A 22,632-nucleotide genomic window follows, 5' to 3' on the forward strand; every position below is an offset into this window, starting at 1 on the left:
CTCATGGGTCCGTGGGTTTTCCTCTTAGGAATATCTCTATTAAGTCTGCACTTGAAAACGGGGAAAGTAACCACAGCCTGGGTTTGAGGTGCTACTGGGCTGGATGTAAGCTAGACTGAGTCAAAACTCGACTTGTAACTTGACCCCCAGCAAGCTCCGCACTGGCTGTTAGACTGCAGTGTCATGTGCAGAATTAGTTTTGGCTCGGAGCCAGTGCCCAGTAATGCCTAAGAGGCCTGGACATTTTTCTTTCCACAATGTCCAAGCTTCTAAATGGCCACAAAGCCCTTTGAGGAGGGCTAGCCAGAAGATTCATGATCTGTATTTATGATGTTACCGAAGATATATTTAACTTTTGTTTGTGTTGTTTATCGCTTTGAAGTTGATCTTAAAAATACAGTGAAATAGAACCATTAAATCTGAAAGACTCTGTTCCCAATTGTTTGTGTGGATTGACCGGCATTTCCATTTATCTCGGCAACTCTTTTCAAGTCGTTCCTCCTCCTTCCTCCAAGTAATTTTTAACATGGGATCTGCTTTCACTCTAGCCTAGAAGAAGTTGGAAATTTTTTACCTAATTTTTCCTTCCTTTCTTTCAAATAGGTTAGTGGCTCTTATCTCCTAGGGAGGTGTGGTGCTTTCTATTCCTGGCAAATGAGTAAGAAATTAGGAGTAAAGCAGATGGACGACTGCCCTGCTGCTCTATGGTTCATTCCTTTGAGCCACATCTGTATGATAGTGATTTATTATTTCTCAGCAGACTCAAACCTTAGGTTTGGGGGGCTTATTGCATATGACTAAGAACTAGGTTGGGATGCCTGGCCTTCAACCCCAGTTCTGCTGCCTACTGGTCGGGTGACCTCAGCCAAGGCATTTAAATCTCTGACCCTATTTCTTCACCTATAAAATAGAAGAAATAGTGCATATCTTAGAGGTTTGTTGCATGAATGTAATCAGATAAAAATCGTAACACATAGCATTTAATAAGGTTAGCTAATATATTTCTAAAAGCTTGTAAGATTTTAAATTATAGAGACAAGAAGTAATACCAAATGTAAATACTTTTAATTTCCATATTGCATTATCTGTGCTGCTGATATTCTTGAGTTCATTTATCCAGCTTGTATTTCTGAAATACCTACTATGAGCAAAGCATCAATTCCGGTTTTTACATGACATGCTCATCTTGACCTGAGCTTGCTATTGGCCGTTGTTAGAGGACACAGATAGTGAAAAGCTTGTTGTAAGATTCTGGGCACAGAAGAGTCTGTTCCTTTTTTTCTCTTATCTGGGTTCCTTCCTATCCTGGCCTCTTCACTGCATTAAAATTTAGCCTGTGTAAAATCTTTAAACACTAAATTAGTATTGTTCAATAGAAATAGAATGTAAGCCGCATTTGTAATTTCAAATTTTCTAGTAGCTTCATAGATAAGTGAATGAGATGAGATTAATTTTAATTATTTCATCTCATCTAACATAGCTAGAATAACAGGATTTCAAAATACAGTAGATTTAAGTAATTATTGATATTTTACATTTTTTTCCCCAAGTCTGTGGAGTCCAGTGTGTATTTTACACGTATAACACATCTCTGGTCACGCTCGCCACATTTCAGGTGCTCAGTTACCACATGTGGCTGGTTGCTGCTGTACTGGACAGAGTGGGGCTAAATTGTCACCAGATTCTAAGAGGTAGCCGTGAATTCTTCATTAAACAATTTTGAACCTGGAAGGAAAAAAACAGGAGAGAGAGAATGAATTGAGGTTGCGTTTTCCATATGTGCTTTTTGTAAAGCTCATTCAGGATACACATAAAGAGTTTGTGGATTCAAGACCATGTTGGCTATTTTCAGAAATCCAAATAGCCGTTAACAGTTGTTGGGGAAGAGCTAAATTGGAGAAACTTAAGGGAAGGTTACATCGTTAGTCATTATTGATTGGGAAGAAAATCAACAACTAGTGATGCCGAAGGGAAGTGGGTCGAAATTGTAAATTTTTAGAAATGAGTTTGGTAAATTACGCATAATAGTCAATGCAATTTTTTTCCATCTGAGACTTTTAGTCAGAATATGATCTCTGTTGAAAGGGAGAAATTACAGAGTTTTTTCTTTCTAATTGGAAGTTCCAGTGTCATTTTTTCTTTCCACTGGTTGTATGGTTTACTATGGAATGAAGTCAGTTATGTGGAGATTAAGGCACTCTCTTCTTTCCTGCCATCTGTTGCCAGAGTTCTGTCATGCTTCCTGCCACAGTCATCTGGGACTTCATTTGTCATCCACGTGGTTCATGATCCAAGTTAATGTTACACCTGAAACTTTAAAAAAGAAAGCTCCCTAATTTCTCAGTAATTTATGATAACAGTCACACAGACCATGCTTATGTGATGTCATTACATAGAGAAGAAGTATAAACATTTAATTTATTAGGCAATTGATTTTTGGAACAGAATCATTAAGGATTCGTGTGAGATTAATATTTTTTAATTTTGCTGAAACTTTTTTATTATAGAAAATTTCATATATATGCAGAATTAGAATACGATGATGAACCTCTATGGAACCTTCTAGCTCAGCTTTAATAATTATTAACTAATGGATAATTTTATTTTCATCTATAGCTCTGTCCCCAGTTACCTCAAGGGATAATTCTACAATCATTGACAGGGCATCACTAATTTTAGTATCTTCAGTAAAATACCACATTACCTCTAAAATTTAATAATTTTAATATCACTTAGTCAATGTGTATATTTTCACAATTGGCTTTTTTTTTTTTTTTTAAACAGGAGGCTTGTTTGGATCAGGATATAATCAATGTGTATGTAACATTTGGTTTATGGGCTCAATCCTTAAGCTCTCTCCTCTCCTTTTTCCCCCCTGTAATGTATTTGTTGAGAACTAGGTACTTTGTTCTGTAGAGTTTCTCACAGTCTAGATTTTGCCACTTGCATCCCTGTGATGCTAGTTATCATGTGCCTCTATCCTCTGTATTTTTATAAAATGGTGGTTAGATTGAACGTTTTGACTAGATTCAGGTTTATTTATTTATTTATTTTTTGGGGTAAGACTATTTCCTAGGTGCCGTTGTGTACTTTTGTATGGAAGCACATAATGTCTGGCTGTCTTTCTTACCACAATGTTAACACTGATGAATGTGTTTATGGGCCTACCAGACATTATTAAGTTCTCCCTCTACTTTTTAGGAAATAGTTTTAGCAGCCATGGCTTTGATCCATCATTTCATTAGGAATTGTGAAATAATGATATTCAAATTCTGTCATTCTTTCATAATTCATTAGCTGGAATATTTCTATGTAGAGAAATGTTCCTTTTTCAACTACTTGGTCAATTTGAGGTAAAGACAGGATTGTAGTTTGTAAAGTTTGTGGAGTAAAGAGGATTAATATATGATTCTTTTCCTTTATTTAGTAGTTTTCAGAATGAGTTGGTTTCCTAAGGTACCCTCCAAAGGTAAATAATGTTTCTTTTCCCCAGTATCGTAATTCATGGATTTAAACATATTTCATGTGTTTCAATCCATTCTATTTGTTACTCTTTTTGGTGCCCCACTTCTGGCCGGTGGAAGCCTCTTTAACTTGGTTCTGAGTCCTTTTTAACATGACCCCTGGTGGACTTTGATAGTGTCTTCACTTTCTGGGATGCCAAGATGTTCCAGTCTCATCTTACGTTTCTCTGTCCCGGATCTCGAATTGGCCATTTCTTCAAGGGGTTTTGCTTTCTTTAGGTGAATAAATGGTATTTAGAGAATATACCTGGGCACCGTGGGTCTTAAGCTTCAGGAATTTTCAATCTGGAGTCTATATTAGGAAAACTCTAGTGAACTTAGTCTCAATGTCAGCAGCTTAAGGCAACCCAAGTTTATTTCTACCTATTACATCAGTGGACAGTCCTCCATGCAGTGATTTAGGAACCTGGAATCCTTTTATCTTGTAGCAGCAATAAGCTCAGAATTCTTTGCCTTAGAATCCTCTTTTTTCAGCTGAGAGATGAAAAAAGGGAAAATGGGAAGGTACCTACTTTTTAAGCACTTTGCCCTGGAATTGATGCACATCATTTCTACTCTCATTCTGTTAGTGAGAACCGGTCCTATATCCCTGCCTCACCGCAACCTAGTAAAGGTGGTACAGGTAGCCCCTGGCTAGGGAACGCGACACCAGCAGAGCACACATCGTTGTTGAACGTCAGGCTGTCTCTGCCAGAGGCCAACCCTTTTGCCATCCAAAGTCACCTGCTGTCCCCTACTTCCTCCAAAGGGACAGTCCGGAGTCTCAGTCAGTTACTGAATCCAGCGTGAAGTACAGCATCTTGCCTCACCAAGGTCGGTTTATAGTGGTGGAGCATAGGATGACCACAGTAATCACTCCCGTGTTGAAAAGAGAAGAAGGAGATAGGGCACAGTTCACTGGTCACAGAATCTTGGAATACAGTTGGGGATGCATCATGAGGTCTTTCTGCTCTGGCATTGGATGCAATTCCTTGATTAGACTTGATTTCTACTTTCGGTCTCTGCAAACAATTCTCTGTCCATTGCTCTCTATGGCTCTTGCCTCCACTCTCGGGCAGGTTTGTTCATCTTCACTTTCATACCTGTCCACATCTGAACTGGTTATAGACTCTGCCATCCTTGGGAACTATACATTTTTTTGTAGACTGATTGTATTCTTGCAAGTTGGAAGGTAACTTTGGGGGATTCAAAGCTTAAAACAATTTTTTTTTTTTTAAAGCTCGAACTCTCTGCATCTTTTTAGAAGAGGTTCTAATTTCTTTAGCAATACAATTCTTTCAGAACCTTGGGAGGGTCCTTCTAGTTAGTTCCATGTGCCAGTAACGTCATCCAAAGGCCTGTCAAGGTATAACTGTCAGATTTTCGGTTTGCTTTCTCATTCCTTTGGCGCTGTCTCCCATTTGGGAGTGGCTGTTGAGGAGCCAGTCAAAATAGAGAGAAGGCCACCTTGTCAATCTGATCTTTGCCCCAAGGTTGAGTCTCAGTGGGCTTTTGTCCATGAGGAGGTCTTTTCTCAGTTTCCTGTCTCTCTGTTTGGGGTCTTGAGGCATTTGCCTTTTCCATCCTGGCAAGTGCCCACATTTCTGGACTTCCTTACCAAGTGTTTCGCCACCAACTACACCACGGATCTCCAGGTTTCCAGCCTGGCTGCCTGCTGCCTGACTGCTAGGCCAATTTTAGCTCTTTGTTATGGCAGCACCTCTTTTGAAGGTACCAATTTCTGTATTCATCAGGGTAATGCTAGTGAGGGTAGTAAAGACTGTCACAGAATTAGAGAATTTCAGAACTAAAACAGGACTTTAGGGATCGTGTAGTATATTCAACTCCTCTTCATTTTAGAAATCAGGAACCAAGGTAGGAAACGGCTGAGGCGTGCCCAGGGCCGCACAGGGACCTGGAGGCCGTGGAGTTACCAGTGTGGCAAGGCCTTGCTGAGCTTTTGCCCGTCAGCCTCTTGTTCAGCCTGGCACATACCAGAGGCTTAATGAATATCTCAGACTGAATTGGGAATGTGTAAGTCTGACTCCAGTAGGGCCTCCCTGAGGCTCAGACAGAGAGAGAGGAAGGAAGGAAAAGTATAGATTCAAAGCCCCGTATGACCCTGATATTATCTTTGGTACATTTTCATGCTTTAAATCTTAATCAGAATGCTAAGGACATTTCAATGACGTAGTTTTGAGATGGCTGTTTTGATATAGTCTTAATAATAAGCTACTTAATATTTAGCTAAAAACCCCTACCAAATAAATGAGCCCTTAGTCCTGGTTCCCTGTCTTCCTCTTACCATCTTTGAGCTTCCAGTGAGGAGTGAGTGGGGGTGGTCATGCTTGGGATGAAATGGGTCATGGTTAAGGAGAAGGATGGTTTGAGGAAATAAAAACCACCATCTTTATATTTTGATGCCATGTGGGAGTAGCCCGTTGAGATTTCTGTGTCACTGTCCTCTCCCACATCACAGCAGAACATAAAGATAGGACTGCAAAGTTTAGATAGAATAACACTTTTAGTGTAGGACACTGGGCTCTATGATTCTGTCATTCCTTCATCCAGGTGATATTTCTGAAGCACCTGTTCTGCCCCAGACCCTATACTGGCACTTAGGATAGATGCACAACATGATACACGAGCTTACGGGCGACATAAAGTTATTAAGTTCCAGAATATTCTACTGGACCATAATACTGGGCATCACGTTTTTGAAGGTGATAAAAGTTTGCAGGGACATATGTGTAATTCTCTTGAATGCAGGCATAACTTGGAGATACTGCGGGTTCGGTTCCATGCCACTGTGAGAAAGCAAGTACTGCCGCAAAGCCTGTCAAATGAATGTTTTTGTTTCCCAGTGCATATAAAGTTATGTTTATACTATATTGTAGTCTCTGAAGTATGCAATAGCATTATGTCTAAAGAAATAATGTCCATACCTTAGTTAAAAATGGTTGCTTAAAATGGTAATAATCGCCTGAGCTTTAGTGAGTCATCATCTTTTTTGGGGGGGGAGGGTCTTGCCTCGATGTCAGTGGCTGCTGACTGATCAGGGTGGTGGTTGCTGAAGGTTGGGGTGACTGGCAAGTTCTTAAAATAAGACAGCAGTGAAGTTGGCTGCATCGATTGACTCTTCCTTTCATGAATGATTTCTCTGTAGTGTGTGATGCTGCTGGATAACATTCTCCAGAGTAGAACTTCTTTCAGAATCGATTCAATCCTCTCAAGCCCTGCCCCTCCTTTATCAACTAAGTTTATGTGATATTCTCAATCCTTTGTTGTCATTTCAACAGTCTTCACAGCATCTTCACCAGGAGTAGATTCCATCTCAAGAAAACACTTTCTTTGCTCTTCTGTAAGAAACAACTCCTCAGCTGTTCAAGTTTGGTCATGAGATTGCAGGCATGCAGTCCCATGTCCAGGCTCCACTGCTAAGTCTAGTTCTCTTGCTATTTCCACCGCACCTGCAGTTACTGCCTCCACTGACGTATTGAACCTCTCAAAGTCATCTGTGAGAGTTGGAATCTACTTCTACCAAAATCCTGTGGATGTTGATGTTTTGACTTCTTCCAATGAATCATGAATGTTCTGAATGACATCTAGAGTAGTGAATCTTTTCCAGAAGGTTTTACACTGATTTTGCCCAGGTCCATCAGAGGAATCCCCATCTATGGCAGCTATAGCCTTGTGAAATGTATATCTTTTTTTTTTTAAGATGTTATTTATTTATTTTGAGAGAGAGAGTGAACGAGCGAGTGCATGAGGGGGGGAGGGGCAGAAGGAGAGGGTGAAGCAGGCTTCCTGCTGAGCAGAGAGCCGGATGTGGACCTTGGGATCATGGACCCTGGGATCATGACTTAAGCCGAAGGCAGATGCTTAACCAACTGAGCTATGGGCATAAAATATTCGGTGAACTATGTTATAAACAAATGTGCTGTCATCCGGGCTCTGTTGTTCCACTGACAGAGCATATGCAGAGAAGATTGAGTGTAGTTCTTAAGGGCCGTAGGATTTTCAGAGTGGTCAGTGTGCTGGCTTCCACTTCAAGTCACGAGCTGTGTTCGCCTCTAACAGGAGAGTCAGCCTGTTCTTGGAAGCTTTGAAGTCAGGCATTGACCTCTGCGTAGCGGTGGAAGTCCTAGATGACATCTTCCACTAGAAGGCTGTTCGTCTGCCGTGAACATTTGTCGTGTAGTGTAGCCACCTTCATTATTACGTTCGCAAGATCTCCCGGATCACTTGCCGCAGCTTCTCTGTCAGCACCTGCTGCTTCCCCTTGTACTTTCCTGTTGTGGGCATGGCGTCTCCCCTTAAAGCTCACGAACCAACCTCTGCTAGTTTCAGACTTTTCTTCCGCAGCTTCCTCACCTCTCTTGGCCTTCATAGAAGTGAAGAGAATCAGGGCCTTTTTCTGGATTAGGCTTTGGATTAAGGGAATGTTTTGACTGGTTTGATCTTCAATCCAAACTACTCAGACTTCCTCCATATCAACAGTAAGGCTGTTTCACTTTTTTTTTTTTTTTTTTTAAGATTTTACTTATTCATTTGAGCGAGAGAGAGTAAGTGAGTGTGAGAGCACGAGCCAGGGAGAGGAGCAGAGGGAGAGGGAGCAGCAGATTCCCCACTGAGCAGGGAGCCCCATGCGGGGCTTGATCCCAGGACCTCTGGATCATGATCTGAGCTGAAAGCAGGCGCCGCTGGCTGTTTCACTTTCTTATCATTCATGTGTTCACTGGAGTAGCACTTTTAATTTCCTTCAAGAACTTTTCCTTTGCATTCACGACATGGCTCTTTGACATAAGAAGCCTAGCTTTTGGCCTGTGTTGGCTTTTGCTATATCTTCTTACTAAGCTTAATCGTTTCTAGCTTTTGATTTAAAGTGAGAGACATGCACCTCTTCATTTGAACACTTAGGGGCCATTTTAGAGTTTATAATTGGCCTCGTATCAATATTGTTGTGTCTCAGGAAAAAGGGAAGCCTGAGGAGAGGAAGTAGGATGGGGGATCGGCCAATCAGCGGAGCAGTGAGAACATACACATTCGTCAGTTAAGGTTGATGTTATAGGGGCGTGGTTTGTGGCACCCCAAAATAATTACAGTAGTCATCATAAAGATCATTGATCACAGATCACCATAACAAGTATAATAATAATGAAAAAGTTAGAAATAACTGTGACCAAATACCAAAATGGGACCCAGATACACAGAATGAGCAAATGCCATTGGAAAAATGGCACCGACGGACTTACTCAAGGCATGGTTGCCACAGACCTTCAATTTGTAGGAAATGCAATGTTTGCGAAGCTCAAAACAAATGAAGTACAATAAAACGAGGCCTGCCTGTTCTCTGTCTGCTCCCACATAGGTAGAGAAGGGGAGCCCGGGGTTCATTTCTTTGGGGATTTTTTCTATCCTTCAAGCCTGAAAAAGTCCTGATCAGATGGCGTAGACCAGACTCCCTGTGAAGGTGTTCTGTGCATTTATTTGGGGATGTTTTCAGTTTCTAGATGACCATATCTTTAGTATTTACATCCAAGTGTAAATGTTGAATTTCCTTTTGTGCAAATTTTTTTACAGACTCTGTTGCAGGAATGGAGTGCTGAAGATTGCCTATGTACTTGGGTTAATTGTTTAGAGCCCTTTCTTAATAACTTTGTAAGCAGTTGTAGTGGATAATCCTAGAAAATAACTACATTTTAATGCAGAATCTTACTATAAAGATCAGTTATATCAAGCTGACCTTAATTTACATGGAAAAAGTCTTGTCCTTTAAAAAACCTTTTGTAGCGAGGGTGAGGCAGGAGCAGAATTTGGACATGTTTACTATTGCCCTGCTGGCTTTGAGTTAACTAAAGATGGCATGCCAGAAAATGGTTGTGTGTGTGTCTGTGTGTGTGTGTGTGTGTGTGTGTGTGTGTGTGTGTGTGTGTGTCTGTGTGTCTGTGTGTACTGGCTGTCTTCAAACAGGACTTCCTAGAAACTGATTTAGATAGCAGTTTGGTTTTCTAGTCATGGCCTCATTTCTCATTTTGATTAGAGTAGAGGCTGTGCATCTCTTGGTCCTCGGATTCTCAGGCCTAGAAATAAGTTCACCTTCACTGATTATCCTAATAGACTTGAGTACAGTCACAAAAATAAAATTCGCAGAATAAGAAATGACTGCGATTAGGAAACGTAAAGAGATTCAGCTTTTCTACCAATTATGGAAATGCAAATTACAACCCAGCATGATGATATTTTTCTCTTGTCAATTTGGCGAATATTGTAAAACACCGATGCTAGGTTACGTTGGTGAAGGTGTCAGTAAACACGCGTGTTTATACATCATTGAGGAATGTTTCAATTCATACTGAATGACAAGTTCTGGGTGAGCGTTTCTCTCTCTCACTGCTTATCCTGATGTGATTTCCTAAGCCATCTTCAATGTCTTAAATGCATGAATCATTTAAAATTAGAAGCATAATTTCATAATTTTGTGTCGAAAGCATCAATAATAAAAATAATTTAAGGATGTTTTATAAAAGCATTGACATTGCCCTGGAATCCTTCACTTCAAGAGGAGTTTGTGTTTTCACTTACTTGGTTGGAGGAACATGGGCCAAGGACCATGACACATTCAGAGTACTGTGTGGCATTCGATATACACGTACTGTACAATTAAAGATGTTACCTTAACTTTGTAATTCTTGTAACTAATCTGAGGATTAGCCACGCATGACGTGATGAAAACATCGTTGGCTGGAGCCTCAGCCTGGCGTTAGTTCCAACATCATCTTGGACCGTGTGGTTAAAAGAGGCAACGTCCTAGTTTCACACGTGTGGGTGGAGGTGGGCAGGAGGCTTCTAGAGCAGCAGTCATGATCTTCACCTCACAGACTCTCTGCTTCAGTAACCAAGCCCTCTTTTATTATAGTTCCTCCTTTATTTTTTTTTTTTAATTTTGGCTGCTAGAAAAATCTCTTAAACCCATTCCTTCTCCTTTTCCATGAGAAAATTATTTCAAGTATTTGTGCCAACAATTATTAAGCAGAATGAAATAACCAAGTAGCAGGTGTAGACATGGTTGTCACTGTATCGTGATAGTTTTAGTCAAAGCAGCATTAAGTTACTGAAAGCTTTTAAGATTCCATGAGATATAGCTTAAGGTAGAGTTTTTAAAAATCAAAATTTTTTTCTAATCCCTTTTATTTCAGTTATTGAAAGAATAAGCATCTCCATATTACTATGTTGTTTGGAATGTGAAGAGTGAAGAAGCAGTCTTGGGTGGACATTTGATGGGGAAGGGTCCCCATCTGGTCGTCTTTTGCATAACTTTTCTCCATCGATGAAAGAAAACCCAGCAGAATCTCTGACCCCATTTGGGTGTGGACCGAAACATAAGCATCCATAGTTCTTAATCATTGTAGTATTAGCATTGCTAGGGATTATCTTGTACAAAGCAAGGGAATTTCTTTAGACTCTGTCACCATGGTTCTTTTAAAATCATTTAGGGTCTCTATTGTTATTAAATAAAACACATGGATTTGGGGAAGATCACAGGAATGACTCATCAGTCCTCACCTCCCAAAAGGATGGATATCTGGCGTGTAAACTCGACTGGGCCTCTAAAGGGAATTGTTAGCCTAGTGCAAGGGGATTGCCCTGCTCAGAAAAATCACACCAATGGAAATGCAGAGGTTTAGGGAAGAAAACAAACAATCCAAACCAGTCCAACCAACAAATCCAATCCAAACTCATTTATAGGCTCTCTCTTTTTGGAACATTCTGTCTCTCCCTGTTTTACTAATCCACTTTGATTATATCATTATATTTTAATGGGCACATGGCTAAATAATCAGGAAAGAAAGAACACCCAGAACAAAACAGGCTATTCCTGCTCTGCCCCTGACTGAAGGGTTCTGATGTATTGTCAAAAATGGAGCTAGTATATCAAAATTATAATTTCACACATAATGTTGCTTAGAGCAAAGCTAGGTTGAAAGAATTTTATTTGGAAAAAATAAAGCACTAAGGAGTAATACAGATGGCTGTTGGATATGGCAGAAATCATGGTGGTAGTTGAGAAGGGGCTTGAAACTGAGACCTGTTCACTCTCTTCATTCTCCTTCACCTCATGCCCACACCTGCCTGAATGTTCCACTGCTCTGAGCAAATGTACAGATGTCACTGTGGGTCATCGTTTGATATGAAGAGTCAAAGAAGACTAGCGGCTTAAGTGCAGAGAGTGTGTTCCTTTGGATGTTTTCACTCAAATTAGAAATATCAAGACATTGTGTAAAAATGTCATGGTTTTGATACATAAAATTGTGCTGTGATACTTTTTATATTTATAAATCATCACTAGGGCTAGCCCAGAAGTTTAGGGGCTCCAGCACATCACTTGAGGTGGTGGGCGTGTAGAAAGATGAGGCAATGGTGGTGGTCATGGTGGGAGCAGCCTGAGCCCCAAATTAGCCCGAGGCAACCCCAGATCTTTGAGAAGAAGAGTGACCAGTGTGCCTTACAAAGTGATCACCTATTTCTGTCGTCCTCTTTCTCCTGTTTCTTCTCTCCTGGCATTCACCTCAAATAGAGCAAGGTAAAAACCAAAACATCACAGTGAAGCTTCCAACAAATCCTGTTTTTTTTTTTTTTTTTTTTTAAATTTAAAGTACATGCATCACGTGCATTGAAGGCACGTTTGCTTACTGCTGAAGATGATCTCACATTTCACCGTGGGTTCACTTCACCCTCTCTGGGAGATACTGGTGTAGTGGAAACAAAGGCCTTCAGTGGGGGAGTCGGTAGAACCGCCTCTGGTCCCAGTTCTGCTCTTAACTGGCTGAGTTAACCTCAGGGAGGACATGTCAGGGCCACAGGTGTGTCAAGAGAGAACATCACCACCACATTTCACTCAGCTCTAAAGATCCTAGGGTTTTCAGAAAATAGCTTATTTGCCTGTAGTTTTGTCTTTAGCTTTACAAGCATTTTAAACATTGAGGACCAACGAATGGTATCAAGGGAATGCTGTTAGGAAGATTTAGCAAGTCCTTCAGCTTGCCAGCCAGCAGTGTGACTTACAGTAAGTACATGACGTCCCAGCCTTAAAAATAAAATTAGTCTATTCATATAGGTATTTCTGCTGGACTTGAAAGTTGTTGTTGTTGTTTTTTACTTTTAATTTGATGCACTTTAATTTTAGCCAAGAAATTATATCCGTGTTAGTGTTTTCAAGTGAATTTTATGCAGAATATAGCATAAAACATTTGCCTAATAACCCTGGCCCCGCTGTTTCTCCTATGGTAAGCCACTTTCATTTTAAAAATAGATCTGTTCTACGAGACTTAACTTGGCCCTGGTTGTTGTCCTCTTATGCGAGTTATTTAATTTAAAAATAGAACTGTCTCAGTAGATCTGTATCAACGAGTGTAGGATCGTTTCTATCTGGAGGAAACTCTAATTAGGCATGCAGTTCTGTGCGGTCATGTTCGGGCGCACTGCAATCCAGTTATGTTTTCCTCTTTGGTGATCTGACAGAGAGCTTGTTTCCAAGTTGGTAATTTCAGTGTATTTAGCTTATAATTTTTTCTTAGGCTTAATTTAATGTCCTCAAGGATTGGGGGAATTTTATACTTTGGATGAAAAAGAGATTACCGTTAGAAAGTAGTTAACATTTAACATTTACGGAAGGAGGGATCATGCCTAGACTGTTTTTAGATTAATCAAATTACTCTTTTACCCAGAGCAATTTTAATTTAATGTGCATTGGTACACCTTTGGGCTTATTAAAAACAATCAGTATTTCTGTGAATGCATATTTCCAGAGTACAAGTGTAGGGAAGACCATTAAACAATAATAAGGAACAATTTTTCTATTTTTGACATCTAAGTTGTTTTAATTTTTCAACCTTTAAATGAAATTCATCTGATTTTACAAAGTGAAATATGTTTCGTATTGTGAGGAATTAAATCACTATTGATTTTGTGATGTTTTAAGGCTTTAATTTTCACGCAGAAAACTCTTTTTGCCTTACAGATTTTTAGAGATTTGTTCCTTCTAAAAGGTCTAGAACTTACCAAGTTCCAGAAAATGAACATAAAACATGTTATACATCACATACTGTTATTATTAAACTATAGCTTAATACATTTTGTTACTTAAGTACACAATTTTACATATTTTAAAGTTAATTTTTGAAACTGGGCTTTCTGTCAGATTTGATTATGTACAATGTGACATCTGGAAATATTATTCAATCAGATTTATGAATTCCTTATCTATAAGGATAATTCCTTAATTTTTGTTGAATTTTGCTTTTTGTTGAATTTTATCTTTAAAAGTCCTGTTTTTTTCCATCTAACCAGCAGAGAGCACTTTAGCTTGTAACAGGAGCATCAAATATGTAAGTGAAAAGTCAAGATCATGCTTTATCAAAGAAATGGGCAATTATCATTACTCACAACCTCCTTCTCTCCTGTCACTTCCAGTTTAATTCATCAATTTCCTAAATTTTTCATCAAAATTTTTTTTAAATATTTTTTATTTATTTATTCGACAGAGATAGAGACAGCCAGCGAGAGAGGGAATACAAGCAGGGGGCGTGGGAGAGGAAGAAACAGGCTCATAGCCGAGGAGCCTGATGTGGGGCTCGATCCCACAACACCGGGATCACGCCCTGAGCCGAAGGCAGACGCTCAACCGCTGTGCCACCCAGGCGCCCCTTTTTCATCAAATTTAAACATACTTTTATAGTTTAAAAAAGTTATTGTAATGACATTTTCCCCAAACACATTCTTGTGCTATTTACTTGGCTAGAAATATTCATGTTTGTTTTATTTTATATATTTGGTAGTCCTAATTAACTTGTAACTTGTAAACAAATGGACTATATTTAGTCACAATTTCTGTACACCTTTGTTTTTTTTTTTTTTTTTTTTTTAAGAGGCTTGACTCTGGATACTAGGTAAATAATTAGTGACAGGGGATTCAACTCATTAGTTCTTTAGATATTAGGAATCAAAAATTCAGGATTCTACTATAAAGGGGTACATTATCTCTGTTGCTTAACTAGTGAAAAATGCAAAGATTTAGATAGCCTGACTTCAGTCCACCTGCTTACATCCTTTAGTTTATACAGAATTTGTATAAAACACCTACCTCACTCTTCTCCCTCAAAAGGTCTGGAAGTAATAAACTTAGGCTTATCCAATTAAAGTATATGAAGGATAGAGGCAGTAAGGAACTGCCAGGTCCCTGGGTTTCCCTGTGTTTTGAGGATGAGGAAGGGTTGAATCAGGGAAGAAGCTGAAAGGCTTATTCTGCCATAACATGATTTTTTACCTTTTATTGTGTGACAAGAAGAATGTTGAGAAATGGCAGCAGAAGTGGGGACCATGGATAGGTAGCAGTTCAAAGTCTGAGAAGAAACTTGCAGCATGGGATTACATGCCTGAATTCTGACCACACCAGACTTACCAAGATGTGCATTATTGGGATTAAATGATGTGAAACCTCACAGTGAAAAAGTAGCTTTAGTAGCTAACCCACAGTTTATAAAATTCATGTGGCTCTTAGAAGTGTCATTTGCACCCTGGTGCCCCACCTGCTTGGGCATGGGGGGGCCATCTCAGGCACCCCTCACACTCAGGTTTTCTGGGGGACTGGTAGCTCAAGGTGGGGCAGAAGGAATTTTGGTTGCATGTAAACACAAACCCCCATTTTATGATAGGTAAAGAATGGGGAATATTTTAGTATAAATATCTGCCCTTTTGGTTCGATATTTTAGCATCATGTCCTCAAACCAGTGCTGAATCTTTCCCCACACAACACTGAAAATTAGCCCTTGTGATACGTTTTTCCCTAGAATGCTGTGCTTTTTATCATTTTAATCCAATTTCTCGTGAATGAAGATGTTAATGTTAATCCAGTTTCTCCTGAATACAGATGTTAGAGTGAGCAAGGAAATGATTGATTCCTGGCTCCTAGACCCCTAACAATGGATCTGACCTCGCTGTCCATCTCCTCCTCCCCTGCCCACTTTTCCTGTCTTTACCCTACACCTGTGTCAGTTATCTGCTTCGAGAGACCTGTTTCGATCTTAGTGGTGGCCCATGGTGGCTCAGAACTTTGTTTCTTCCTGAATCAGAATGTAACTGGCACTCTTCAAAGATGCTTACATGACAGTTTCTGCTGGTAATTCAGCTGTGTTTAAATGGATGGAGAGCAGGGAAAGGGGGTTTCCACTCAGGCGTGAAGCCCTCCCCCAGGTACCCAGAAAACACCCTGTAGCCTCGGGTTAGGCTGGTGTGCAGCATGGAGTGTGTAATGTGATCTGAGAGCAACACTGCCCTAAATGTGGTAGACAGCAGCCTTGCTCTTTATATTTCCTGAATATTCTGGACGGCTTCTAGTGTTAGTTGGTTGGCAGGTTCATGGCAGGAAAACAAGGATTAAATATGAATGATGGCACAGTAGGTATGGGGCCTTCTGTAATGAGCCCTTCATTAGAAATCTTTAGCTGAAGATTGGCAATTTTCCCATCCGTTTGCTTATCACATTAAAAAAAATAAAAGGTAATCCTGGAGAAAGGGTAACCTTTGGTTTCTCCAGTAGTAGTAGATCTTTTTATTGTCTGAATCATTGAGTGTTTTTTGCGAACCAGTAACCTGATCTTTTATCTCTCCCTGGCCCGCTGCCTCCGCGGGTATGCCCTGATGCATTCAACACATGTGTTCGAATGGGAGGCTAGCAGCGCTCCCAGCAATTTACATTCGGCTTCCCAGCCTGCGAGAAGCAGCAAATCAGCCTCAGGGAAGGCTTCGGGAGACTTGTCAGCAGTCTGTAGCTTATTTCTGTATGTGTGAGGGTGTGTGTGTGTGTGTGTCTCCCTCTCTCTTTCTCTCGCTCACCATTTACAGGCTGGAATCACTGTGGAGGAACAAGCAACAAAGTGCTGTCAAGATTTTATCTCAGGGTAATGATTAGTTAAAAATGAAAGCCTAAATATTGATTTTCATCGTGAGAATAACTGACTGTTGGATGTAGAGAACACCCCGTCTGTTCCTGAGAGAGCCGAGCAGTGGCACGCTCAGAGCAGCGAGGGCTGGGTGGAAGCAGCCGCCGCCTGCCTGGGGAGCTCCCGTAAATGGACTTTGGTCTCAATGCTTTGACTCTTTGTCGCGGTTTTGGATGTTGGAATACGGGCGGTGATCTCTTGTCTTGTATCAGCTCACCTGATTTAAAGGAAAGATGAGTGAAGAGCCAAAGGAGAAAAATGCAAAACCTGCTCATAGGAAAAGGAAAGGAAAAAAGGTAAGAAATGAATAAGCAACATGTTCTCTGTATTGTTCTCCGGCTCTGGGGAGGAAGTGATCCTCAGGCTGGATTTTTTTAAGAGATTGGATTTTAAGAAGCTGCTAGAATCAGATGGCTTTTGTTTTTCTGGTCCATTAATAATGGGTGTGTTCTGTGTTGGAGAAAAACATCACAACTCGGATACATTGCTAAAATATTTAAACGGTTAAATATAGTCATTTAGATTTCACTGAAGTGGTGTGTTTTTCATAGTGATATTCAGGATTATTAAGTAAACACATGTCCTAATTATGTGGGTGGGTGTGTTTTTTTCCCCCCTTAAATTTTCCAGAATGCTTGTTAATCAACAGGGTACAATTACTAATGAATATTATTATGGTATAGATGTTTAGCTTTAACGCGTATTTCAGGCAAACTTAGGGAAACCTGTAGTTACACTCTAAAATTACAGCATGGAGGTGAACTCCATTTTAATTATTGATCAGCTTATGGCTGACAAATCTCAGTTTGCCACAGACTCTGCAGTTGTACAGCCGTATGCCTCATTTGTGCCTTGTAATTTATACAATTAATTTTGTTTTCCACGTAAAGTGAGGAATCTTCCACATATCCGTAGATGATTATTATAAACCTGTAGATTCATTTTGGTTGTGTCGAATGTGGGTATCTTAAAATGTGCTCGCAACTTTTTGGTACGTTTTGGGATTGGGGGTGGGGGGTGGGGGAGGTCATTCCCTCGGTCTGGCATTGGCTTTTGATCCATTGTGGTTAATAAACTGGCTTGCATAGGGTGTGCCTCCAATGGAAAAGCCAGTTGTGTGTCTGTAACAAAGAAAAACAAATCCCTAAAATAGGATTATACTTCATAGCTATTTAAGGAAAATGTGTGCTCTATTTTTTTTTTACCTACAATCAAAATCTTCAGATACTATATATTAATTACTAGCACTGTTATATGTAATAGTGACTCTTTAAAATGCTTCCTTGACCCAATGTAATGTATGCTCAGCCAATGGAGCCATAGAGAAGGATGGTTATAGTAGAGAAGAGAAAAATTGCAACTCCTCATTGAATTGTCAGCATGTAAAATTTTTTTCACAGTCCGTGTATTATTTATGAAAAGATTCATTTGGATATGGTGTTCTTAAGGGAGCTACCATCAGCAGACTACTGTGAGGACGTGTTTATGAATGTGCCATATTCTAGGGCAGTGGCTCAACATCCTATAGACGGCGAAGCTGTGCAGACTGGCTTTAAGGCAGCCTCGACTTCTGGTACGTGGTGTCAGCAGGGGCTGATGATGTTGCAGAGGTGCCGTTCTGATTTCCCGAGGCAGCAGGTCGCAGCTGCGCAGCACGAACGGTTTGTTTAATGCCTGGCATACGGGTGCTGGTCTCAAGGAAAGCTGTCGGCTTGGCTCATGCTCATGAGATACGGCCTTAAGTGCCTGACAGGCTCCACCATGATTCTGAACACGGAGTGTCACGGAGAGCCCAGGCAGACATCATGAGCCATGACAGTACCACCCAGATTAAAGTGAGCAGTGGCTGGGTCCGTTGTGAATCAGTGAGCTTTTATGTGGAATCCTTGAACGTGGGCATTTTTTTTTCTCTCTTCCTTGAAATTTCCCCAGCTGTGTTCCACTTCTCCTCATAGGAGGTTATCCTTCTCAGAGACAGTATGAAGTCAGTGGCTTTGATTCCCTCTCCTGTACGTGCTACCCTCTCCCAGGGGCTGTCAGGGGACTTGTTATGAAGCCTTCATCATCACACTCTGCCCCAGGACCTTCCAAACGCCCTCCGGCCTGTTCAGTGAAGTCCAGATTCCTGGCTAAGAGCTTGAGGCCCTTCCCAGTCTGCTCTGCACCTGCACCTCCCAGGCTTGTTTCCCCTTCACCATTTACTTCATTCATAGTTGATTCCATCCAAACTGGAGATCTTACCAGCCCCTGAATTAATCCACTTCTTCTGATGCTTGTCCTTTCTCCGTGGAGAAAGCATTTCTCTGCCAGTTCGGTTGGTGAAATCCTATCCGTCCTTCAAGATACAAGCCAGATCTTGCCTTTTCCCTGAAATCTGTCAATTCACCCTACTTAGAAGTCAGTCAGTCTTCTGGATTGACACAGTACCTTATACTGTCAGGACACTTACCACATTTTGCTTCTTTCTCATCATGTACCTGTTCTGTTCTCTTGCCCACATTGAACCTACTGGCACTCACCTCAGGAGGCACTCAGCATGTTCCGTACATGCAGCTGACCCTAAATTAATGTCCCATTGAAATATCTGTCTCATTTACTGAGCAGAATTCGCCAAGAATGATCAGTATTAGAGCAGATACATATCTAGTAGGAGATATCTTTTAACTAAATAGGCCTTTTCTCCCAACATTTTCTGAATAAAAAATATAATAGTTTTTGTTTTCTTAAAAATAATGTGTGTGTATATGTGTACACCTGCATACGTGCAGGCGTGTGTGTGTGTGTGTGTGTGTGTGTGTGTGTATTCCATTTCCTTCTGAGCCAAATATTCTAGAAGGTCTCCGGGTGTTCTAGATGACCTGCACTGCAGCATTGGTGGGTGTGGTCAAATGAAAGCATTTCAGGTGGGAAATCGACGCAAACTGACAAAAGTCTGTTGCAACAAGCTTCTCAGATGTTTGAAATATTTCCTAGTTACTTATGGAGTTATTTTAATATAAAATTTAGTGTGAAATCCTTTTTGTACAGGAATATGTCTTAAAATGGCCTTAAAAATTATGTGTTGTTGTTGAGTGTTTTCAGAACAGATCACATGCTTAGGGCATTTGGGTATAAAGTGTCTCATGAGACATGTTTAATATTGGACTCAGCAAGATAAATGTAATGGAATCATTATATTATTCCTTTGTTAGCACATAGCAAGTATTTTCTATTTTGCTCAGGAATATAAGGATTCAAACTGATGTTAGGAAATGTTTTATTCTAATACTTTCTGTATTGTGTTCTGAATGTGAAGAGGGAATGTGAGTGCGTGTGTGTGTGTGTGTGTGTGTGTATCCATATCCCGTAGCTATTTATCTCTCCTTATGATGGTTACAAGAGAAGGATTTATTGAAATTCAGGAGACCTGAGTTCATATATAGCCCTGCTTCTAACCTGATGTCTTGGATAGAACAATCAAACTCTTCAGCTATAAAATGGGATTCATGTGCCTGACACAACTATCAGGGATATTATGAGAGTAAAATAAAAATAATCAGTAGGGCCATATTTTCAGAAGAGATTTTAAAAATGACAACACCTTAACTCAAAGTGGTTGTCGTGGTAGAATTTCAAACTTGCTGTGGATTGACTGATTCTAGAGAAGAAATGGCAGATGAGGCCGTATCACCCACATAATATTATACTGACTGCCAGAAGTACTTTGCTTAGTCAGCCACCAAAGAATAAGTGTGAAAAGTGCCATTCAGTGATTTTATTTATTTAGCATCTGCATTTCATCAGCCTAAGCTGTCCTAACAAAATAGCATAGACTGCATGGTTTAAATAACAGAAATTTATTTTCTCAGTGGTGTGGAGAATGCAAGCCAGAGATCAGAGTGCCTGCATGGTGGGTTCTGGGCAGGGCTCTTCCTGACTTGCAGAGCTCTGCCTTCTCACTATATGCGCACACAGCCTTTCCTTGGTGTGTGCAAGTGAACGCGGGGGTGGAGAGGGACAGATTGATTTCTCTCTCTCCTTCTTGTAAGACCACCAATCCTGTTGGATAAGCACTGCACCCTCATGACCTCATTTAACCCTGATTACCCCTCCCCCCCAAAAGCCCTGTCTCCAAAGAGTTACACTGGGGGTTAGGGCTTCAACATACGCATTTGGAAAGGGGTACAATTCAGTCCACAGGCGCATCCAGAGGAGGATGCGTTGTCCAGATTCCCAACTTAAATATGCTTAATAAAACATGTGATGGTGATTGAAGTCCTTTCAATTAATTTAGTTATTCAGCAGATGCTGTGTAGTAGAGAACCTTCAGTTACTGGGCCAGAGCCAGCTTTGGTAAGCCAGTCCCTGCTGGAAGTGTTAAGGGGGTGCCAGATAAAGGTGGATTCAGGTTCTAGTGGTGGCAGAATGAGGGGGTGGGAAATTCCATCTGAGGCTGATGTTAGGAAAGAAGAGATAGAGGAAGGCATGCTTGAATTGAGATGTTAAGAAGATATGTGTTTTCCAGGTGCTCCCCAAGAGGGTCAGAGCCTTCCAGATAGAGTGTGGGATGAAAGAGAGAGAAACATCCACAGCAGCCTGATTCCTGCTTAGGAATCTAAACATTGTTTTGTGTGGTTGGAGTGCAGCGGACAGGGATGTGTCATTGCAAGATATAAAGATGTAAAAAAAGAGCAGGGCCAGCTCAGGAACTTTGAGCTACAGATCTCTTTTTTTTGTCCCGGGGTTCACCAAAAGGCTTTGAGCAGATGAGTATTGAAATCAGATTTGCTTTTTAGAAAAACATCCTTAGTATTTGGTAGAAGTGCTAGGTCTTTATTTGATACCGACATCCCATCTCGTAGGAATATAGGTCATATGTTTCACTGCTGGTGATTACCAAAAACTTAGTTTCTTGAGTGTTTCATTCAGTGACTTTCCTTTTTTTTCTTTTTCTTCTCCTTTCCTTTTCATTCTTTTCCTTTCCTTTTCCTTCATTTCCTTTTCGATCTTTTCCTTTCCTTTTACTTCCTTCCCTTCCCTTCCCCTCTTTCCTTCTCTTCTCTTTTCTTTCTTCCTCCCTCCTTCCCCCCCTTTTTATTTATTTCTTTCTTTTCTAGTGGCAGATTGGAAAAAATAACTTAAATATTTAGACCCTACTGGGTAATGAGTTCCATTGCAATGAGTTTGCTTGTTTTCTAGGGAACTTCAGGAACGGATTTTCGCCGTTTTAGTTCAGTTGCCTTTTCCATCTTAAGAATCCAAAATAACTTACTTTAAGTTAGTTTTTTTTTTTTTAGAATGTGTGTTTCTTCTGAGGGTGGACTGCATGGCTTTCTTCTTTTCTACTCTTCTTTCCCATGTACTTGCCTTATGTGTGAGCACTGTACTTGTTTCTTCTCTCGTGACGCTTAAATTATCCAAATGTATATCAGTAGTTTTTGAGGAAGAGTCAAGGGAACGTCCATTTCTGAATTTCACTCATTATTCCTAATGCTGGAGTTTTCATTGTTGAATTTTGGTTGGTTTGATTTTTGGTTCTCAGGTCTTTGATCAGGATGGTTTGAATACTGAGTCCCCTCTAATCTGAGGTGATGGCCTGTGGGCATATCGAACACAGGACATCTCTGTTGATGTGTAATTTTCATTTGTGTTTTTGGACATTGTTCACTACTGCTCTGTGAGCACAGAACCTCTTGAAGTCTTTCGTCAGTGAGCGGGATGAGTTGAGTTATGGTTCACTGAACACGATCACGTGTCCAGTGCTTTGTAACTTCTGGGGGCCAACGTACACTCCATGTTGAGTAGCTTTTATATCCTTTTCCATTTACTATATGTGTTACGATCAGATATTTCTTCTCTTAGTCTTGTATAAGTAGAAATTTTTTAATACTTTATTTTCTTAATCATTTTTCTCTTGGCTGTTACTCTTTCACAAGTACTATCAACTTTGTAATTAAAAGGCACTTAAAATGTTTAAGTATCTTGTGCATCCATATCCACGAATCAGAAATTTTGACTCCTCCAGTAATGAATCTGTAATGGTATTTTCTTGAACTTATTATTGGAGTTTGCTCATTTCGGTGGGCAGATTTCTGTGTTATCTTAGCCCAAGGTTTTTGTGTTTTTGAAACTTTCTTTTTGCAGGGAGA

At 40.3% G+C, this 22,632-nt stretch overlaps 1 protein-coding gene across 6 annotated transcripts in view; it reads left to right on the plus strand.

Moving 5' to 3' along the window:
• The window catches only part of ANK3 (ankyrin 3), a 641,190-nt gene that overhangs the window by 123,364 nt on the left and 495,194 nt on the right, over positions 1-22,632 (plus strand). For 2 of the 6 annotated variants that reach the window (XM_057308889.1, XM_057308891.1), the window contains exon 1: positions 16,196-16,800. The exons of the other annotated variants lie outside the window; for them this stretch is intronic. In XM_057308889.1, coding sequence (XP_057164872.1) covers positions 16,738-16,800 — 63 coding nt within the window. In that variant the 5' untranslated portion in view covers positions 16,196-16,737. Of the gene's footprint in view, positions 1-16,195; positions 16,801-22,632 lie in introns of those variants that run through there. 6 annotated transcript variants of the gene reach the window in all.

This window comes from Ursus arctos, unplaced genomic scaffold (assembly GCF_023065955.2).
Source record: "Ursus arctos isolate Adak ecotype North America unplaced genomic scaffold, UrsArc2.0 scaffold_7, whole genome shotgun sequence".
Taxonomy (NCBI): Eukaryota; Metazoa; Chordata; class Mammalia; order Carnivora; family Ursidae; genus Ursus; species Ursus arctos.